The sequence below is a fragment of the Macaca thibetana genome, chromosome 17 (genome assembly GCF_024542745.1).
Source record: "Macaca thibetana thibetana isolate TM-01 chromosome 17, ASM2454274v1, whole genome shotgun sequence".
Lineage (NCBI taxonomy): Eukaryota > Metazoa > Chordata > Mammalia > Primates > Cercopithecidae > Macaca > Macaca thibetana.
This window is the reverse complement of record NC_065594.1, coordinates 3363590-3386416: the sequence shown is the minus strand read 5'-3', so window position 1 is coordinate 3386416 and position 22827 is coordinate 3363590. Positions and strand designations below refer to the sequence as shown.

The window sequence follows — 22827 nt, the reverse complement described above, 5'->3', positions numbered from 1 at the left end:
GTCATTAACTGAAAAGAAGTAGATAAGTGTAAGATGACACCCTTTTTGCTGAATGTATATATCTCTATTCTGTAATTCATGCTGTGTGTATTGATCCTGTGCAGGCTAGTAGGAGTGTTTGCCCAAGTGTGTGTGTGAGGGCTTCGTGCTGCCCACGTCCAGCCAGGCTGTGAGAATGCCATGCACTGGAGAGCATAAAACAGTGAGAAGCCCGAAGAGAGACCTCAGGACACGGGGCCCTGATGAGCACCGAGCATGGTCTTTAGAATCTCAAGCAAAGGGTTGATTTCAGTCCCTTTACTCCAAAGTTGCGGGCAGCACAGCTTAGGGAAAATCAAGTGGAGCCCTGGGTTCCATGCCTGACACTTGCATTTGCAAAGAACTTTAGACAAAGTACATACCCTCTTTGGGTCCTGTGTCCTGCTTTACGACGGTGGATGATAATGTCTCATTTTCAGGTTTATCTGGGAATTGGCTGTAATAGTGTGGATGTGACGGGCTCTACACTTATTTGGTGATAAATGAATTAAAATGAGTACTGTTCCAATTATTGAATTTTTAAAATAATGAACCCTAAATTTGTCCATCTCTGGAGCCACAGAAACTTGTACAGATGAAAGCCACTCTTCTATTTGAAGAGTATAGCATGTCCCCTGAGGTCATCTTTTCTTCAGGGTAAATATCTCTATTACATCAATAACTGCCCCATATGGGGATCTGTGCGGTGATTAAAGGCTTTGAGCATGTCCAGAACACAGTTAGGTCTTGGCCCTGTGTGTGGTCTTGGGCAATTATAACGTTCCTGACTCTCTCTTTCATCACGTGTAAAGTAGAAACAATAATGCCTCATAGGGTTTTAGTGAAGATTAAATAAGATAGTGTTTGTAAAGCTTTTAAAATTAAGAAGTGTTTGATGCCTACTAAGTGCTCAACTAGTGACAGCTTTATGATTATTATTATTGCTGTTATTATTATTAGGCTTGGTTTTGAGTTTCTCACCATCCCAATTGGAGCTTAAAATGACTTTGTGGCTATGACTTCAGAGACAGTCGCAGGACTGATTTTTCCAAAATATGAACCCAGCGCCCCATACAGAAATTAAAATCCTTTGTTAAAATACAGGTAAACTTGGGAGAGGAGTTAGGTATTGGTTGTGAAGAAAGCCCTTTGGTTTTCTTCCTGTGTGAAGAGGCCAGCAGTGCTCAGAGGGCACTACCAAGGCCGGTGAGAATGGTAAGTGCTGCTGACAGCTGCCCAGTCGGCATCATCCTTTCTAAAGAGGTGGGGGAAAGTCAGTTCTCTTTGTAAACACTCTCTCTGTCTCTGTCTCTTTCTGTCTCACACACACGTGCACGCACACACGCATACGCACGCACACACGCATACGCACGCACACACGCATGCACACACCCACACGCACGCACACACGCACACGCGCGCACACACACGCACGCACACGCGCATACACACGCATGCACACGCACGCGCACACACACGCGCACACACACACGCACACGCGCGCACACACGCACCCACACGCACGCAAACACACGCACGCACACGCACGCGCGCGTGGAGACACACGCATGCACACACGCACGCACACACCCACATGCGCACACACGCGCACACACACGCACGCACGTACACACGCACGCACACACACGCACACGCATGCGCGTGCACACACACGCACGCACACACGCACGCACACACACACACGAGGGAATCCCAGTACCTTCCTCAAGAGTGGGAAGAAGGATGTTGAGGAAACAGTATGGCCCAAATGGGAAGAACCAACAATGCCATGTGACAGGTCGATCTGGCTGGGAGCTGAGCTCTGGAATGTGCTTGGGGATAAAAACAATGACGGAAGAAAAGAAAAAAAAGAGATTTCATTCCAGGCATAAGACCAAGCAGGAGGGCAGTGCCTGTCCCGCCTGGGGCGTAAAGCCATGGTGGTAACCCAGCGAAGCCCCGTTCATAGAAGACAATATCTGGGCAGTTGGCAGCAACTAATGACTTAGATAGGTTTCCTTGACTTTAGGACTCTTGCTTTTATATTGAAATTGTATTTATTATGTTTGCGTATCATCCTATTCTTTAATCTTCTTACAAGCAGAGGTGTTGCTGTTATTCCCATTATCTTCAATTTCTCAGCACCCCGCAGAGGGGCTGCCTCACAAGCAAGGTGCACGGTTAATGTTTCCTGAACACCACGGAGCTGGGGACAGGGTGGAGAAAAGAGTAGGGCACATGGGAGAGGGAGGTGAGGTTGAGGTGAAGAGATTTGAGGCGCTCAAGACTCCCTTTGCCTGCTCCCCGTGTTTTCCAGCACTGGCCTTGAGTGTTCAGATGCAGAAGGAGAGGGAGAGGAAGAGGCCCAGAGTGAGGGGAGCGTGAGGAGCCCCCCGTCGTGTAATTCCTGCCTGGCTGCTGTGCCATGAGGTTAGCAGTCCCCGAGCACAGGAAGCAGGCTTCTCTGTCGGGACACCAGTGCCCAGCACTGAGTGGGTGCTTCACATTTTCACATTTTCTGACATGAATGAACAGGAGAGGAACTGAGCACCTCCCAGCTCAGTGCCTGCTGCCACCTCACAATAAGCCTGGGAGGAAGGTGGCACCATGTCCAGCTGTACAGGTGAGAGAGTTTAGAGCCATGACCTGTCCACGCTCTCCCAGCAGCAGGCGCGAGAGCTGGGGTCACACCCTCAGTTCGCTACCACGAAGCCTGGTAGATGAGGGTGAGGGGCAGAACACCAAGAACAACTCAGACAAGTAAAGGAAAAGCAGAAGGGATATTAACTGATTGCAAGAGTAGCAAGAGTTGGAAGACAGAAAAAAGGAACAAGTGCATCAGAGTGTATTTTGGCATTTTTTGCTCTATTCCCTTTTTATATTATTTCCTTCTTTCAGTGTAATCACTTTTATGATGGAGTGTTTCACAAGTTTATGTCACAAGTTTCCTATTATTGTATCTAGAGCTGAGCTTCTATTAAAATATGCTAATTATTAGCATGTGTTCAGTTTAATCTACATGCTGCTACAGCCAGCTCACTCTTTCCATATTTTCTATAAAATGTTGGAAGTGCCGGGCGTGGTGGCTCACCTCTGTAATTCCAGCACATTGGGAGGCCGAGGTGGGCAGATCATCTGAGGTCAGGAGCTCGAGACCAGCCTGGCCAACATGGCGAAACCCTGTCTCTACTAAAAATACAAAAAATTAGCTGGGCATGGTAGTGCGCACCTGTAATCCCAGCTACTCAGGAGGCTGAGGCATGAGAATTGCTTGAACCCAGGATGCAGACGTTGCAGTGAGCCAAGACTGTGCCACTGCACTCTATCCTGGGCGACACAGCGAGACTCTGCCTCAAAAAAAAAAAAAATTGTTGCAAGAGAGGATGTTTGATCAAAGGTGGTCATCGATGTAAGAGGAACTGGAAAACCTCATGTGGTTTTAATATTCCTTGAAATGGCGGGTGCAGCTCAAGATGTGTCCCTACACTATCCGGGGGCCTGAGTCACGTTTTTCCTTCCTAATGCTAAGTCCTCTCGCATTACTCACTGACTTATGTAAGCATGACTGTATTTCCAGCCCTCACTGGTTAATTTTCTTTGGCAAAGCTGTCTTTGAATAACCCAGGATTTCTGGCAACCAAACAACAAACTCTCATTAAAATGACCAGTAGACTCAAAAGCATCATGTAAAATCTGTACAATCCTGTTTTCTCCTGATTTGTACAGTACTCTAGGGAATTCATAATGCCCTCTTCGGAAGGAGAAAAGGCAGGAATGCTAAGTCAGAAACATGACTTCATTTCCCAAAGCATGTTTAATGTCACTAAAAATAAAAGCAAAGCAATTGTGTCTACCTGAGCACAAAGAGAAAAAAAGTTTTGTCATTTTTCTGGCATATGGTGATTGAATGTGGCCTGTCCAATAAATTCCATCTGAACCACTGGGATATCCCACGGAGGATCTATTCTTGGGACTACTCTGTGCCAGGCAGGGATGTTGGAGCCAGAATCCAGGCGCCCAGTGCTTGGTTCACTCCTGGCTCAGGAGACAAGGCCAGGAGGAGTGGGCCAGGCGTTGGACGAGAGGCTCGCAGCGCTGGTGCCTCCTGAAGCATCTGGCACCCCCACCACAGACGCTGGGGCTGAGGTTGAATCTGAAGGAGGAGTGGGCACCGGGGAAGGAAGGAACACATATGCACAGGCCACACAGGAGAGCTCCGAGAGAGAATGTGGTGTGCTGGAGCCTGGCTGGGAATGTGGTGGGTAGGAAAGTCAAGTGGAGGGCACTGGATAGAGAGCGTGGACAGGATAAGAAGATTTTATTTTATCCTGCTGATGTATCTATTTGGGAGCAAATACGTCTGTTCTGACCACTCTGGTAGTGGACTGAAAACATTGTAGGAAGAGAGTAAAATGAACAAACCAACCACCAGGCTCCACGGAAAAACCAAGGTTTTTCGTTCCGTGTTTTCATTTAAATGGTTTTGTTCTCAGAGGTGGTCCAGGAAAAGCCTTTGCATTCACACCAGCTTCATTGTGAATTTTTTTCAGGTATAATTCACACACCATAACATTCGCCATTTTAAAGGGTACAATTCAGCTGGTTTTAAGGATGTTCAAAAAATTGTGCACATTGCACCACTAATTCCAGAACATTTCCACCATCCCCCAAAGAAACCCCACACCCATTAGCACTGCCTCCTCGTTCCCTGCCCCCACAGCCCCACTGATCTACTTTCTGTCTATAGGTCTGCCAATTCTGGACGTGTCATATAAATGGAATCATACAATATGTGGTCTTCAGTGACTGGCTTCTTTCACTTAGCAGAATGTCTGTAGGGGTCACCCATATTATAGCATGATTCGCTACTCCATCAAATTCTACGATGAGTTTATAGTTTTCCAACAAGAAAACTAAGACAATGCAATGGCACAGAGGCACAGATACCCAGAGTGTCAGGCCTGGAAGTTCAGGGTGCAGGCAGGAGCGAACATTCATTCATTCACAAATTCAGCAACATTTATTGAGTAGCTTTGGTGCTACGGACTGAATGTTTGTGTCCCTCCACCACTGATATGTGGAAGCCCTAACCTTTGATGGGATGGTATTGGGAGGTGGGCATTTGGGAGATGATTAGGGTTAGATGAGGTCATGAGGGTGGGGCCTCCATAATGGGAGTAGTGCCCCTATAAGAAGAGATACCAGAGCGCTTGCTTCCTCTCTCTCCCCACACTCATACAAAGAAGAGGTCATGTGAGCAAAGTCAGCAGAAGAGGCATCAGAATAAAATATACCTTGTGTGGACCTTGATATTGGACTCACAGCCTCCGGAACTGTAAGAAATAAATTTCTGTTGTGTAAGACACTCAGTTGATGGTATTTTGTTATGGCATCCTGAGCAGACTAAGACATTACGCATGCCGGGCCCTATTCTAGGTGCTAGAGAAAGAGTGGAGTGGTGAATTACACAGTGGCTTTGCTCTTTTTTTTTTTTTTTTTGTGAGACAGACTCTCACTCTGTTGCCCAGGGTGAAGTGCAGTGGTGCAGTCTCGGCTCACTGCAACCTCTGCCTCCCGGGTTCAAGCAATTCTCCTGCCTCAGCCTCCTGAGTAGCTGGGACTACAGGCATGCGCCACCACGCTCGGCTAATTTTTATATTTTTAGTAGAGATGGGGGTTTCACTATGTTGGCCAGGCTGGTCTTGAACTCCTGACCTTGTAATCTGCCCGCCTCGGCCTTCCAAAGTGCTGGGATTATAGGCATGAGCCACTGCGCCCGGCTGACTTTGCTCTTATGGAGCATACAACATAGTGGGTTGAGATAGACATTTTGCATAGAGAGATAACTGAATATATCAGGTGGTGCATACTGTGGAGAGACATCAGGTGAGAAAAGGGGATGAGAAGTACTGGAATGGCTTTGGGAATGTCGTGGTTTTCATACGGTGGTCAGGAAGCCCTCCAGGAAAAATGACACCTGGGTGCAGACATGAAGGAGCTGAGGGAGTGAGAAATGCCCTCTGGAAGAAGACTGGGCAAAGTAGGGGGAATAGCAAGTGCACAGACCTGGGCCAGAGTGCGGGCTTCGGTGTTCAAGAACCGAAGGGTGCCAAGTGTGTCTGTGGTGGAGTGAACCGGGGGTGTGGGGGATGAGGCCTGGAAGAGAGGGGACTGGCCACTAAGGCCTCGTAAGCTGAGGTCTCTGCCTCTCACTCTGAGTGACACGGAAACTCCAGGTGTAGGAATTTTCATCTTCGGCTCGCCACCCACAGTGATTTTGCTCTAGTTCTGTCTAGCCACACCTTCCTCAAGACCCCGGCTGCGACCCGCAGTCTTCTTTCTTGCTCTTATGGGAACACTGGATCACCAATTCATTTCAGATACCATCATGTACTGAACTCAAAATTGTCTAAGCAGTATTTGCAGTTGAATATACGTTCCCATAGAAACCTAAGAACAGGAGAAAGGAGCTGCCCAGGGGTAGGGGGAGGCTGTGTGGGGAGCAGGCTAGGGGCGGGGGAGGTGTGGGAGTGCCCCAGGGAAGCATAAAGAGAAAACCAGCGGAGAACCAGTAAAACTGACTTGGGAAAATCACTAGTCTGTTCTTTCAAGGTGGAGGGAATCTGATGGGAGGGAAGCCATAATGCAGAGCGTTTATCAAATGCAGCGAGGTTAGTAGCACAGGACTAAGAGTCTCTTTCAGATAAGTGTAGGGAGACGTGACTTTCTGCCACCTGAGGCAAAAGTTATGAATGACGCCATGTGACATTCTATTCTGCTCTGCCGTCATGGGTCTGGAATGCCGCCTGCCATCCCTCTCCCGATTGTTCTGTGTGTCCTGCCATACCTGCATGGGGCATTTCAGATATGACAGGAGCCCCGTGGAAATATGGAGGCTTCTCCTCATTCATCCTGCGCAGAGCCCCTCTGGGCACAGACAGTGGAAGTCCCGCGGCCAGTGTCCACCAGTGATAACAGCTCAGTATGACTCAGAGCGCCTATCTGTGTTGAGACCTCTTTTAGGTTGTGGGAAAGCATTAGTAAACGAAATAGGCACCAGTTCCAAACCCGGCTTGGTGGCAGTCTGGGAAGTGAATTGGAAAAGAGGAAACTCCTCCTCTCCCGGGAAATGAACTGGAGAGGAAGCAGCCCAGGTAGGAGGCAGTTACGCTGATGCGGGGCAAAGATAATGCAAGTGTGAACCACACTAGTTGTTTGGGGCCCCTTGCTTCTCACACAGGCTTTTCTGGGTAACATTAGCTTCCTGCATTTTATGGAGACCTCTGCTCAAAGGAACTCTCTAACCACCTGTCTTCTTTGCTCTGTTATCTTGCCCTGTCCCCTTAAATAGTACTGATCCTGACCTGACATCAGAGGCGGGATTTATATATTATTTGTCTGTATGTTTATCATTTGTCTCCTTTTCCCAGAATGCAAGCAGCAGATTAGGGGCTTTGGTTATTTTTGCCTTTAATAAAAGGTATTATTGATTGTAGCTTGGGCAACATAGGGAGACCCCGTCCCTAGAAAAAATAAAATAATTAGTTGGGTGTAGTGGGGTGCACCTGTAGTCACAGCGACTCTGGAGGCTAAGGCGGGAGGATCACTTGAGCCCAGGAGGTAGAGGGCACAGTGAGCTGTGATATGCCTTTGCACTTCAGCCTGGTCAAGAGCAAGACCTTGCTTCCAAAAAAAAAAAAAAAAAAAAAAAAAAAAGATAGTATTGATGTAGTAACTACTGTGAGTCCAGGCCCTGACGGGATAACAGAAAGCCTGCAGCTGGAGTCAGGCCTGCTGACAGTCCTGCTCTGCCACTTCCCAGCTGTGTCTTTGGGTAGATCATTTCACCCCTCTGACCGTTAAGGTCCTCACTAAAGTTGGATTCCTACTTCTTTTTTGGGGGGAACTCATATATTTAGTGGTGGTTTTTGTGAAAATGATCCTGTCATGTATTTGGATAACATACACTAGAAACCATCATTGTGTGCTTAGAAACTAGAAAACAAAACCCAAGAATGTGGGAGCTCTCTCCCTAATATTGATGATGAATGCCTTGTTAGCAAGATTTTGTCACTTTGGTTTTGTTCAACTACTGGTTGCCCAAGTTCATCTTTGCTTCTCATCAATTTTTTTTAGTGTTTCTGAGCTACCATTAAAAAAATATTATTTTTTCTTGTAAAATACACATAAAATTGACCATATTGACCATTTCAAAGTATACAGTTCAGTGATTTAAAATAAATTCATAATATTGTGCAACCATCAATACCATCATCCATCTCTAGAAGTCTTCCATCTTGTAAAACTGAAACTCTGTCCTTATTAAACAACTACTTAGGGACTTTGTTTCATTCATTGTTGTATTCTTGCCATTCTGTTTTTCCCATGCCAACTAAACCTTTCAAATGCATCCTGAGGACACTTTGAATTCCAGATGTTCAAAGCTTCTTCCCACCAGCCTCCTTCCCCAGCAGCATCTGCTCCACTTCTAGTGAATGCCTCTTGCTGAAGTCACTCACTGTCTCTCAAATCTTCAGCCCCAACCCTAGGTTCCATTGTCACTACATCCTGTTTGCCTGGCTCCCAAGGAAACTGTAGAACCAGGGGTTTACTGTGAAGTCTTTTAATTGAAGGATTTAGGGGTGAAGGATTTGTCCTGGGTGTGCTTTGAAGCTATGGCAGGAGCTGGTTTCCAGGACTTGGGGACTGCTGCATGGCCCAGAGAGAGAGGTTACTTGACAGAAGAGAGCTCACACCCTTTCCATTTGTTGATATTCTTATGTGTTTGGTTGTCCAGTCTTGTTCGATTACAGAAGTACTTTTTTTTTGTTTTTTTTTTGAGCCAGTCTCGCTCTGTTGCCCAGGCTGGAGTGAAGTGGTGGGATCTTGGTTCACTGCACCTTTCACCTCCTGGGTTCAAGCGATTTTCCTGCCTCAGCCTCCAAGAGTAGCTGGGATTACAGGTGTGTGCCACCACACCCAGCTAATTTTTGTATTTTTAGTAGAGACAGGGTTTCACCGTGTTGGCCAGGCTTGTCTCGAACTCCTGATCTCAAGTAATCCACCTGCCTTGGCCTCCCAAAGCGCTGGGATTACAGACGTGAGCCACTGCACCCAGTCAAGAAGTACATATTTGGCCCTTAGGGTTTTCTGACCTTGTCTTTATACTGAATCACCATATTCTCCTCCAGTTGATGGAGCATACTTACTTCTCTCTTCCAAGTAGGAAGAGGCATGACTTCTATCATTCCCTTTTTAACTATGGTAAGAGAGATGGAACAGCTGTAGAACATTCTCTCTATTTACTACTGATGATGAGTTCTGAGTAATAATTTTTTGGGGGGGGAAGGGAGAAGTGGCAATTTAATTATTATCTATTTTTTGGGGCAACTCTAAAATTTAATTCTGTTCTATTCAAGGTATTTAAAATAAGAAGCACACAAGTTTACTTGTTTACGATGTAGCCTTTGAATTGCCTTAATAGATGTCACTTTTTTTTTTTGCAATGTTTATCATCTATACCTATGAGAAGTAAGCCAAAGCAACAGCCTGAGGTTCCCCCAAGCCTCTAAGCCCCACACACTTTCAAATCACAAGACAACTTGACTTACCGTGCGGCGATTTCTTCAACTCTAAGACTCGTGTTCCTGCTTTCAAGGAGCTTGCGGTTGTGATGGGAAGACATTCAGGCTTCAACTATACAAGATAATATTGCCAAAATAAGTTACAAATATTTTTAACATGTCATAGGATCTGTTTGTGTGCATTCTGATCTTACTTTGCTGCTGGCTGTCCTTCTTCCAGCAAACTGAGCCACTGATCCTACTTCTGTGCCTCAAAAACCGAGCACAGAACGAAACCGCGGAAGACACTTGTGTTCTGTAACCAGCACGTTCCCTTCTCGGAGGCCACTATAGATCTTACTGGAGATGCTTCTATGGAATGAAAGTCATTAGAGTTCAAGGACACATAGGCCCTAGAAATGTCTCGTTCTGCATTTCAATGCACCGTTGAGCTCTAAAAGGCACAACGCACCTGTCCTCTAGATGTCCGCTCTAGAGATACCCTTGGTGGGTTTGCCTTCTGGCAGAGCCGCCTCTGCAGGCGGGGCGGGGCCTGGCGGGCGGAGCCTGGTGGGCGAGTGGGGCGGGGCGGCTCCTTTGCTGACTGTCTGGATTGGGCAAGACGGAACTTGACTGGGCGGGGCCTGGCGGTAGGGGCGGGGCGACTCCCCAGCTAACGGTCCCGGCGAGTGGGCGCGTGCCCGCGGGCGGCGCCTGCAGGGCCCCTGGTGGGCCGGGAGCGCGCCGCCCCCGCCCCCGCCCGCTCCTCGGCCGCCGCGGCTTCCTCTAGCGTTTCCCTCTTGGCGCGGGCTGCTGCGTACCCGGCTGCGCCATGCGGATCCCGCCCTCCCGGCCCGCGCGGGGCCTGTGGGCGCGGCGCGGCCGGCCGTGATCGGGCGCCGGCGTCAGGGGCGGGCGCGAGTAGCGCCCGAGGCGCCGCGATGGGGGAGAGGTAACGCGGGCCGAGGCCGCGCGGGCGCTGGGCGGGCGGGTGGCGGCCGCGGCCCGGCTGAGCGTCCCTCTGCTTTCCACAGGTGGGTCCGGGTGACCGTGCTCCCCGGCTGCGTGGGCTGCAGGACCGTGGCGGCGCCGGCGTCCTGGAGCGTGCGCGACGTGAAGGAACGTATCTTCGCCGAGACTGGCTTCCCGGTGTCGGAGCAGCAGCTGTGGCGCGGCGGCCGCGAGGTAGGCGGCGGCCGGGGGCGCTGGGCTGGGCTGGGCTCCGCCGCGCGGAGGAACGGCGGGCGTCGGGGGCCCGGGGTGGGCGGCGCAGGTTTCCGCGGGCGGCGCGAGTGGCTCCGGCAGCGTGGCCGCCTGCGCCTGTCCTGAGTTGTGGCTGTTCATCACTTGCTGTTTCCATCTGCATCCCCAGCCCCCGAACCCCACCATTTCGTCTGAATCTTCACTTTCTGAAATTCAGATAATTTTCTTGGTGGGCGTTGGAGTCAGAAGTTTTTTTTAGACATCATCAGTGAAGTGACTTAATCATTACTCATTTATTTCTATTTATGTGGTAAGTTTAAGTAGAATATTGGTAAATATCTTCACCTTTGATATCTTGCAAGTTTTTTCTCCATTTTTGATACGGAAATTTAGCACTGAAAGAATCTTCAGACATAATTTATTTAATATAGAACCTATTATCTTGGGGAGTAAGCATACTACAACTTCTAAAGTGCAAGTGATGGGTTGACTTGATAGGTCAGCAAATTTTGGAAAACAAGAATATTTCATATTGTCATGTATTCTTTAAGATTGGTTAAAATTCTATAGCTTTCTTAAAGGGGGAGTTCAGTTGAAGACATTTTACTGACAGTTAACTTACTCTTTTAAAACAATTCTTTTATTCTAATAAACATCTTCATGTGATAACATCATTTCCAGCATTTAAAAGAGTCACAAAGAGTTGAACAGATAATACAAGGAATACTTGAGCATATAGGATGACATTTCAAGTGTTGGCTTTCCTTACTACTCGATACAAATATTGGTGAAGTAGTTGGCATCTGTGATTTTTCCTGCTTCAGTGTAATCCTGACCTTCTGTGTACTTGAGTCAGTTTTCTAGTCCTTTGCCCTCCTTGACACACATTTATTATCTGTTTTCATGCTCCTTGGGGGATTGATCAGTCCTTCTGATCAGTTCCGCAACCTGTTCGTTGGCATGCAGACGTTGACTTGATTGAAGGCTTTATTATTTATTTTTACTTTTTTAAAGAGTTCAGCTTTCTACTGAACATGCTGTAAAAGAGGTTGGGTCAAAAAGTCCAAAGCCATCTTGTCACGAGAGTCCTGAGATTCTTTGCATCCCCTTCCTTCTGCTTAGCTGGAGCAACAGCGAGGGGCATGACGGCCTGTGGATGAAGCACTGGTCGCTGGACCAGGTCCTCCAGCCCCTACATGGCAGAGGAGGCTCCTGATGTTGACATTGGCCAGGGCCTCTGCAGACAAGCCAGGCCAAAAATGTTCAGCATATCCCCCAAGTGCCCGCCCTTCCGCCTGCCCTTCCTTCCTTCCTTCCTTCCTTCCTTCCTTCCTTCCTTCCTTCCTTCCTTCCTTCCTTCCTTCCTTCCTCCCTTCCTCCCTTCCTCCCTTCCTCCTTCCTTCCTCCCTTCCTCCCTTCCTCCCTCCCTCCCTCCCTCCCTCCCTCCCTCCCTCCCTCCCTCCCTCCCTCCCTCCCTCCCTCCCTTCCTCCCTCCCTTCCTTTTTTTTTGAGACGGAGTCTCGCTCTGCTGCCAGGCTGGAGTGCAGTGGTGCGATCTCCAACCTCCACTTCCTGGGTTCAAGCGATTCTCCTGCCCCGGCCTCCCGAGTAGTTGGGACTACAGGCACGTGCCACCACGCCCAGCTAGTTTTGTATTTTTAGTAGAGATGGGGGGCAAGGGGATGTTCAACGTGTTGGCCAGGATGGTCTCCATCTCTTGACCTAGTGATCCACCTGCCTCGGTCTCCCGAAGTGCTGGGATTACAGGCGTGAGCCACGGTGCCCGGTCCCCCGACTGCTTTAATGAGGGCATTTATCTTAACCTCTATGATGGACATCTCATTGTAGTGTAGGATGAGGGCCCAGTGAAGTCTCCAAGCGCTGAGACAGCGGCATTTGAGTGCTGGGCTTATGCTGCTGGACCGGGTGCTAGTTGCTGGATGAAGTGATGGCCTCACCCCAGCATAGCCTTTGCTTCTTTGGAAGGAATGGGCCTCTTGGTGGCAGTTGGAGAGGCTGATTGAGGACTTTAGGCAGACTTGTGAAAGAGCAGTTTGTCATTCTTACTCCTTTCTCTATGCCTGCCCACATCTCTTAACCTTCCTCTCCTGGGTCTATACCCACTTCTTTGGTTCCTCCTCTGGTTCTACTTGGTCATCTTGGCCCCTAGATGTAGTCACACTGAAAGGCTCCGTTGTGGCTAGCCTTGCCATTTAGAAGTGTTTTTGCAGGTGTCTCTGCAAAGCATGGATATGGGATGGTGAAAGTGACAGGGTGTGTTGACTGGGATTGGGGGTGTGGGTAGACAGGGGTCTAAGTAGGACCCTTTTGTCCTGGTACGAGGTAATGAGGTTCTGGACTGTGGCTGTAAAGGTGAAACCGAAAGAAAGGATATACGAGAGACTTCGTAAAATGCAAAATTGCCACAGTTTGGTACCAAATGGATGTGGAAGTGGGGGATGGGTGTAGAATAAGTTGGTAGGTCTTTTTTTTTTTTTTTTGAGACGGAGTCTTGCTCTGTGCCCCAGGCTGGAGTGCAGTGGCCGGATCTCAGCTCACTGCAAGCTCCGCCTCCCGGGTTTACGCCATTCTCCTGCCTCAGCCTCCCGAGTAGCTGGGACTACAGGCGCCCGCCACCTCGCCCAGCTAATTTTCTTGTATTTTTAGTAGAGACGGGGTTTCACCGTGTTAGCCAGGATGGTCTCGATCTCCTGACCTCGTGATCCGCCCGTCTTGGCCTCCCAAAGTGCTGGGATTACAGGCTTGAGCCACCGCGCCCGGCCAAGTTGGTAGGTCTTGCCAAGGACGTTGGCAAGCTTTGAGTCAGACCAAGAAAATAAGGGTTTAATCATCAGAGATAAGCACATACAGAGGGGGGAAGTATGGTGACCAGTTTGCTTTTATATGTAGTTCAGCTGTTGGTGAGACATAAAGAAGCATGTAGGAAACTAGGAAATGGAGAGGTGGGTGCTTTAGGTCCTACTTCCTGTCCTGCCTGTGTATATGTAACAGGTGCCAAATTAATTCATGTGTTGGGGCCTGATTTCCTATTTCTGGTATGAATGGGATAAAGCTAATTCTAACCAATTATAAAGTCCCTGCTAGATAGTGATATTCAGTAGGCAGCTGCAAATCTGGAACTGAAACTCGAGAGAGGTCAGGCTGGAGGTAGTAACTGATGCTGGGCGCAGTGCTCCTTCTGTGTTTGGGTAACATGTGTGGAGAATATGCCTATCGTGTATTGAGCCGCTGTGTTACAGATACTGTTCTGTGCATGAGGGATTTATCCTGGATAGGTGTGCCGTGCCACTACTGCACAGCCACAACGTTAATGTTTTTTTTTAAATTTCTTTTTTTTTCCCTCTTAAGGATTGGACTTTAATGTTTATATTTGATTTTAGCCTAATTTGATTCTTGGTGCTTTTAGGGGTGGAGACTCTACACGAGTTTCTTAGTTACAGAGAGTCTTTGTGCTCTGGCTTTCCCAGATGCTGGTTGTAGTAGTTATGTACTTGGGATATGGGCAAATTCACCATCTCCTTTGGGGTTGGAATGGCAGGGATCCCTTGAAGCTTGTCTCGTTTTCTCATGGCATACACTTTATTTATTTAATTTCCCCCAGCATTTTATTTTCTTAGTTGATGATTCAGGCTTCAGGCCGATAGGGGAGGTATCCCTGGGTAGTCACTGGTTGTGGCCAAGGCAGGTGGGTAGATGTAACACCCAATGGTCGGCAGAGGTGCCAGGCTCGAAGAAGGTGGCTGGGGGAGCCCTCATTTAGATGTGCTGAGGTTTTATCAGGGTGAAGAGTAGAAGCCACCTGTTTCCCTGCCAGTCCAGCAGGAAAGCTGTCCACCTCACAGCCTCATTCCTGTCCCAGTGTTCCAGTTATTCAGATCAGATAGGCACCTGTTTTCATCGGTAGGAATGCTGATGTTGCAAGTAGGGATGAGTTGTGACTCTGCCTCTCCTGCAGGCCTGAAATTGGGGAGTGTTCCCCTGTGAACCTGCGCTCACCCTGGATTGTTCCAGGAAGGCTGTATATAGGTGCATCCGCTGTTGCCCAGGGTAGAGTGCAGGGCATGATGTTAGCTCACTGCAGCCTGGAGCTCCTGGGCTCAAGCAGTCCTCCTGCCTCAGCCTCCTGAGTAGCTGGGAGTACTGCACCCAGCTAATTAAAAAATAGAGACAGCATCTCACTGTGTTGCCCAGGCTGGGGCTTTCTTATAATAATTGTTTAACAATAGAATGATCATCTGTGATGATGTCATTCAACCAGAGAACAAGAACAATGTCAGTACTTACTTCTGGGCATCTTCTCCCCAGCCTGTATTCCTGTCTGTCTGCCCTTACCCGTTTGTGCTGATTATTCTCTTGCCTTTTTGGTACTATATGTGTGTGTGTGTGTGTATACTTATGTATGTTTGGACATGTGCATATATGTGCATATATGTTTGTGTGTGTAGCCTGAATATGTAACCTAAATAATATGCTGTTTACATTCAGTTGTTTTTAAACTTTATAAGAAACATTCTGTAGTTAGCAACTTACAGCCAGCTTATTTTATGCAATCATATTATTATTCATCTAAGTTTGTGTGCAGTTTAGTTAATTCATTTTTAATTGGTGTATAATAGTCATTAATATGTCACAGAATTTGGGTTGTTTCTAAATTTTTGTTGCAAAGAATGGTCTTCCTGCTGAAGTACCTGCGCAAAGAGTGAACTAGTTTTTGTAGGCTTGCTTTAAGGTTTAATGGGAATACGTGCATGAAAGTGCTTTATAATCTGGAACCTGTAACAGCATACTCAGCTTTGTGTTTTAGAGATGGAGACTAGAATGAAGATGATGTACAGAAAGTAAGGAGACCAGATGGGGGATCGTTATAAAAATCCAAGAGATGTTAAGAGTCTGTACATTGGGACGTTGTGAAGAGCAAGTTAGATTTGAGAGAGACTGGAGGATGGACATGCTGGGATCCAGAGATTATTCATTGGACTTGTGGTTTGGAGGAAGAGACACATTTTCCCTGTCCTTTCCAGCTGAAATGACTAGGTAGATGGTGACACTATTAACTGAGATATAGAATAGAGACGGGAGATACACGTTGGAAGGAAAGCGAGTGTGAGTTCACCTTTCGACAGGTTGAGCTTTAGAGCCATGGAGGGCGTCGGTGTGAGAAGGTGGTGGAGAGACGGAAGTACTGAGTTTTGGAATAGTGAGGGACGGCCTGCACACCCTGCCAGGGAAGGGTCAGCGAGGAAGGTCATCTTTCCAGTGAGCTTTTGAATCATGTTCTGCAGATTGTTGACCTGTGAGAGGTCACGAGGGACCCTGATGGGGAGAAGGTTGATCTGGCCTCAGATTATTTATGTTATTTTTCCAAAAAGGCACTCTGTTACCCTGCTCCCGTGGGTTACAGTAACACATGTTGCACCCTGCTTTTATGAGAAACAGAAAAATTGCCAAAAAGAAAGCAAACATCAAGGCATTTTTTAGGAAAGTCAGTTTCAAGGAAGTTATAGACCAAAGCAGCTCAAGGGTAGGAAGCCTCATTAGTCCCCTCTTTCCGCATCACAACTTTTTTGTTTTTGGTAGCAGCATCTTTAGCAGTGTTTTCCAAAGTATGTCTAGTACTTTCCCATAGGGTGTTCTTTCATAATAAAGAAAATGCTGCTAAAATTTGGGAAATACTATTTAGTATAGTTGTTTCTAAGAAAGTTACCATGCATATGAATCTGTTAAGTTTCCTGAAAACCAACTTATTCCAACTAATTTAAAAACAGAATTTTTTTTTGGTCCTCTAATAAGTGTTGAGGTCTCACGGAGCTTTGTTATGAGCAGTGCACTTCGGAAATGTTGGTCAGAAGAATGATTTTGTTTATGTTAATGATCCCAATTCATCATTTAAAATTTAAATTATATTAATGGAGAAATATATGTATTTTTATCTATTTGTAATTAAAGAAAAATCTTTTAATCCCTTAAATTATTTATTTATTTATTTATTTATTTATTTTTTTTGGAGACGGAGTCTCGCTCTGTCGCCCAGGCTGGAGTGCAGTGGCTGGATCTCAGCTCACTGCAAGCTCCGCCTCCCGGGTTCACGCCATTCTCCTGCCTCAGCCTCCCGAGTAGCTGGGACTACAGGCGCCCGCCACCTCGCCCGGCTAGTTTTTTGTATTTTTTAGTAGAGACGGGGTTTCACTGTGTTAGCCAGGATGGTCTCGATCTCCTGACCTCGTGGTCCGCCCGTCTCGGCCTCCCAAAGTGCTGGGATTACAGGCTTGAGCCACCGCGCCCGGCCAGTCCCTTAAATTTTTAAATAAAGTTTTTGACTAAATCTCTGTTCTGTGGAATATTCACTTCTCCAGACAACTTCCTTCATGATAAGAAGATTTAACAAGCATTACTTAAGTGAAAGATAATGTTTTGAATTTACAGTATTAGAGACTATATTGCTTTTCTTACATTTTCTTTTGTTTTTTTTTCTTTCAGTTATCTGACTGGATCAAGATTGGAGATCTGGCTTCCAAAAATTGTCATCTTTTTGTAAACCTTCAATCAAAAGGCTTAAAAGGGGGAGGTATAATATTGACTTTACCAGAAGTATGTGCCATGTTGGGTTGCATAAAGATTGAGTTTGTTTGTTTGGTTGGTTGGTTTTTGAAACTGAGTCTCGCCCTATTGCCCAGGCTGGAGTGCAATGGCGCAATCTTTGCTCACCATAGCCTCTGCCTCCCGGGTTCAAGAGATTCTTGTGCCTCAGCCTCCGTTCAAGTGATTCTCGTGAGCCTCCCAAGTAGCTGGGATAACAGGTGCCTGCCACCATGCCCGGCTAATTTTTGTATTTTACTACAGGTGGGGTTTTACCATGTTGGCCAAAGCAGCTGGTCTTGAATTCCTGACCTCAAGTGATCCCCCCTCTTTGGTCTCCCAAAGCATTGGGATTACAGGCGTGAGCCACCGCGCCTGGCCAAGGTTGAATTTTAACAAAGAAGCAGGGAGTAGAATGGTGGTTGCCAGAGGGTGGTTGCCAGGGAGAAATGGGGAGGCGTTGGCCAAAGGTACAAAGTTTGCTATACGAATAAAGAAGATCTGGAGATCTACTATACTATACAGGGCGCATGAGTAACAATACTGTGTTGTATTCTTAAACACTTACTAAGTGGGTAGGGTAGATCTGATATTAATTACTCTTACCATAAAAGTTTAAAAAAGCACAACAGAGGAGATGGGAGGAAACTTGGAGATGATGGATAAGTTTATGGCACTGACAATGATAGTTTGATGGTTTCATGCTATATACTTATCTCCAAATGCATCAAGTTGCAAAATAAATATTTACAGCGCTTTGTATGTCAGTCGTACTCAATAAAGCTGTTTTAAAGATTATGGTTTAAAAATGAAAGAAATCCTATCCCATTGGGATACAGTGAAGGGACATCAGGGCCAGAGGAAGACAATCGTGGATGGAGCTAGTTGAGTTATAAGAATGCGTGGGGGCCGGGCGTGGTGGCTCACGTTTGTAATCCCAGCACTTTGGGAGGCCAACGTGGGCAGATCACAAGGTCAGGAGATCCAGACCATCCTGGCTAACATGGTGAAACCCCGTCTTTACTAAAAATACAAAAAATTAGCCGGGTGTAGTGGCACGCACTTGTAATCCCAGCTACTTGGGAAGCTGAGGCAGAAGAATCGCTTGAACCCAGAAGGCAGAGGTTGCACTGAGCTGAGATCGGGCCATTGCACTCCAGCCCAGGAGACAGTGTGAAACTCCATCTCAAAAAAAAAAAAAAAAAAAAAAAAAAGAGTGGGATAGGCCGTACGGTGGCTCACACCTGTAATCCCAGCACTTTAGGAGGCCAAGGAGGGTGGATCACAAGGTCGGGGGATCAACAGTATCCTGGCTAACACGTAAAACCCTGTCTCTACTAAAAAATACAAAAAATTAGCCGGGGATGGTGGCGGGCGCCTGTATAGTCCCGGCTACTCGGGAGGCTGAGGCAGGAGAATGGCGTCAACCTGGGAGGAGGAGCTTGCAGTGAGCTGAGGTTGCGCAGCTGCACTCCAGCCTGGGCGGCAGAGCCGGACTCCATCTCAAAAAAAAGAAAAAAGAATGGGTGGGACAGAAGTCGGTGGAAACAGAGTCTTATTTGAACTTGGTCTCAATATGTGGTTGTACCAAAATGATGCAAATAAATTTATAGTGACAATTTTGCTTTTTTAAGCAGACACTTCTTTCTACTGATAAATGGATTTTTGAAATGCTGTGTATCTGAGGCATTACTTCCCGTTTTCGTATTCTTCCTACAGCCTCTAGTCACCTGTCTGAAGGGGACCTGGTCAGTTGATCTAAGAATATCTAGTTTAGGCAAGGCCTGAAGGTGCTTGTAGTGCACAGCCATTGAGACTGTGACTGCTGAATTTCAGAACAATCAGAACAGTGGTTGCATTTGAGACTATTAAGAATGTGATAATAGGCACCCCTATCTCTGGCTGCTTATTTAATGGTAAAGCAGCCACAAAATAACATCATTTATTTTATTTGCTTTGGAAAATAGCAACACTCCTCCCTACTGCACCGTGCTCCTTGATTTTGAATTAATAGTTATTATAGTTTTGAACATTTTTTGAGACCTTATTTGTAGTTCAGTTAAAAAATCTTGAGGCCAGGCACGGTGACTCATGCTTGTAATCCCAGCACTTTGAGAGGCTGAGGCGGGCGGATCACAAGGTCAGGAGATCAAGATCATCCTGGCTAACATGGTGAAACCCCATCTCTGCTAAAAATACAAAGAAATTTGCTGGGTGTGGTGGTGGGCGCCTGTAATCCCAGCTACTCGGGAAGCTGAGGCAGGAGAATGGCATGAACCCGGGAGGCGGAGCTTGCAGTGAGCCGAGATCACACCACTGTACTCCAGCCTGGGCGACAGAGCGAGACTCCGTCTCAAAACAAAACAAAACAAAACAAAAAAAACTTGAGATTTGATAAAATTGAATCTGCTTTACTTTCTGCTGAATTGCTTCGTCAGGTAGATTGCTGTACCAGGGTGCTGCGGTGAGATATGCAACCGTAACTTGTATAGTTATACTATGTCTCGGATTCAAGTTACATGTTGGTGACAGGTCATGGGATTTTTTTCTAACTCACTTAAAATGTGTTCTGTATTTTAGGTCGATTTGGTCAGACAACTCCACCACTTGTTGATTTTCTCAAGGACATTTTGAGAAGATACCCAGAAGGAGGACAGATTCTTAAGGTGGGGCACATGTCGTGTTCATGTGTTATTTACTTTGATAAAAATGAGATGAAGTAAATTTACTTGGAAGTCCTGTTAGCGTTTAAATTTTTAAAATGTTGTCTCGATTCAGATGGCTGTATTATATTTCTGTGGCTGCAGTGTATAGCAGTGTGTATAGCAGTGTATAGCTCCATTTGAGAATGGAGTTGATATAAATATGTGAGGTTTTCTGGGGCAAAGAAATGCATTAAGCTACTGGGTGCTGTAATCAGCAGTGTCGCTCCAGGAATGTTCTGTGTAGATCATTGTGCAGGGCATTACACGTCAACCAACCAACCAACCAGCCAGCCAGCCAACCAACCAACTAGCCAGCCAAATACATTCTGCAATTAGAGGCTTGAATGCATGCCTATCGGACTCCTGATTTTAGAGGTTTGCTTTTTTGGGAGGGTTTATTTAATAGGATAATTATTTTATTATTTCTTTTTGTAATGGTTTTTAGTTTGATTATATTCTTTAAAAAACAGGCTGGGTGCAGTGGCTCATGCCTGTAATCCCAGCACTTTGGGAGGCAGGTGGATCACCTGAGGTCAGGAGTTCGAGACCAGCCTGGCCAACTTGGCGAAACCCTGTCTCTATTAAAAGTACAAAAATTAGCCAGGCATGGTGGCGGCTGCCTGTAATCCTAGCTACTCAGGAGGCTGAGGCAGGAGAATCGCTTGAGCACGGAGGCGGAGGTTGCAGCGAGCCAAGACTGCACCACTGCACTCCAGCCTGGGTGACAAGAGCCAGACTCCATCTCAAAAAACAAAGAATAAAACAACAGAAAAAGAAAAACCAGTAATCATCAAAGAAAGCAATAATGGGAGATAACTGCAAAAATTAGATTTTGTGTTTAATAAGAAACTTCCTCAGTTGTCAAAGTAGATCAGTTGTTACACATTTTCCTTCTCATTAGCTTGCTTAGTGTTTATTACCTTCAGTATCTTGGCCCTGGTTATATTTTCTAGTTTAGGTGGTAAACTGTTAGGGAATCAGGACTGGGTCTCTTTAACTTAGGAGAGTCATGCTCAGGTAGGCACTCACTGAGGACTGTTGTGTCTTCAGTGATCGTGGTAAGACTGGGCCGTTGGATTAGTCCATCTTTCAGCATAGGCACCAGTGGGTCACAGAAAGCGAATTCAAAAACAGTTTTTTATTGACTTATTAGGAAAGTGAGGGTGGAATGAGTATTGCTGTGAGGTGGTTTTGGGGTAGAAAGAAGTGAATAGAATAAAGTTAAAATAAAGGTGTAGTGGTAACAGGAGTAGGTTGTCATCTGTTCAGAAGTGAGCGAGTGTGATCCTTGCTGAGAAGTGAGAAAGGTCTATGGCAAACAGCTGAGGGCTATACCTTCCACTTTGCTTCTTATAGATATATTTGTATTGGAGCCAGTTCAATGTAATCTTTGTTCCTTGGATGTTGTAGTAGAATTAGACTGTTTTAGATTTAATAGGAGTCTTAGAAATCACCAAGACCTACGCCACCACCTTCTGTGGTGTTTGTGTTTGGTGAAACAGGTCCAGAGATCTTAGTGACTTGCCCAATAGCAAGTACAAAATGTGTTATTGGTGTATCTCAGAGTTAGTTTACAAATAATGTCAGGATTACCATTTAGGGGAAAAGCTTCCCATCCTATTTTTTGTTCAATTTGAGAATGAGTGGAACCTGGGACTTGGATTTTATCTTTAGTTTTCTACCTCTCTGCTCCCTAAAGTACACATAAATAACAAATAGATACCTGAATGAAAACAAGGTCGAACATCTAAAGTGCTATCATTTTGTAAGTTAACATTGTGTTTCACTACCTATTTAATTCTTATTTCCATCCTTCATGTTATGATAATATCCTAATGTAAATAAGATTGCTAATTTTTAGGGATTCTCTGGGATTGAATGAGGCCTAAAAAATTAAAATCCCATGAGAAATAGTGAGTTATGTAACAAGGAGGAATCAGTAACTGTTAATGAGGCTGTCAGAGGCATGGCTTAGCTGTTCATGTTTGGGGTGGAACAGCTGGTGGGTACCACACTCCAGCCCTTTGGAATGCATTAGGTGAACTGAACACAATCTCAAAACAGACTTTTCACTTCTGCTCCCTCACTCTCCTTGTAGTTATTTTGTTTCATGTGGACATCGTATCACCTCTCTACTCTGATGTAGGCATCACTGTTGACGTTGCTGTAGTATCAGTTAAAGCTCTCTTCAGTTTTTGCCCATCTGTACTTCCAATTTAGTGATCCCAAGGCTCTGGGGAAGTGAAAAAGCTCCTTTGATGATCATGGGGTTGGATCTAGGAGCTGATTCTCGTTTCAGATTCTGGAGCTCCCTTCAAACTGACCAGAGCCCAGCGTGATTTTGGTAGGTGTGCAGAAGTGATTGGTGGTGTTAGGATTGGAAATTTTGTTGAGGCAAGTCTTGCAGTTTGCCCTTTCCTTTTTACATTCCAGGGAACTGGTCACCCTTCCAGTCACCCACCATTCACCAAACAAATTATAGTGCTTTCTTCTTCATGAGAGGAATGAGTCAGTCGTGACCATCCGGAAGCTTTCAGCTTAGTGCAGGACAAAGACATGTTCATATCTCAGGCTCTCAAGAAAGCAGCCAGTTGAAGGGTACATATAGATTGCTACTATTTGGCTTTATTGTTTTTCTATGAAAAGGTAAGTTTGGTAAGCAAATGATAAAATAAAAGATCTATTTTTGGCAGCCACTCAAGCTTAAGTTGCCTGCCACACAGGACAATATATACAGCTTT

At 46.2% G+C, this 22827-nt stretch overlaps 1 protein-coding gene and 1 long non-coding RNA gene across 5 annotated transcripts in view; one reads left to right on the top strand and one right to left on the bottom strand.

The window, feature by feature from the left end:
- Positions 1-10109, bottom strand: part of LOC126940875 (uncharacterized) — an 80804-nt gene extending 70695 nt beyond the window's left edge. For both annotated transcript variants that reach the window (XR_007720949.1, XR_007720950.1), the window contains exons 1-2: positions 9797-10109; positions 9630-9714 (exon numbers count right to left, since the gene is read on the bottom strand). This is a non-coding gene — a long non-coding RNA (uncharacterized LOC126940875). The remainder of the gene's footprint in view (positions 1-9629; positions 9715-9796) is intronic.
- The window catches only part of SACS (sacsin molecular chaperone), a 108166-nt gene that overhangs the window by 48425 nt on the left and 36914 nt on the right, over positions 1-22827 (top strand). For 2 of the 3 annotated variants that reach the window (XM_050767077.1, XM_050767075.1), the window contains exons 3-5: positions 10616-10766; positions 17283-17370; positions 19962-20047. In XM_050767077.1, coding sequence (XP_050623034.1) covers positions 10616-10766; positions 17283-17370; positions 19962-20047 — 325 coding nt within the window. Of the gene's footprint in view, positions 1-10615; positions 10767-17282; positions 17371-19961; positions 20048-20644; positions 22685-22827 lie in introns of those variants that run through there. The other variant, XM_050767078.1, reaches the window with a different exon arrangement.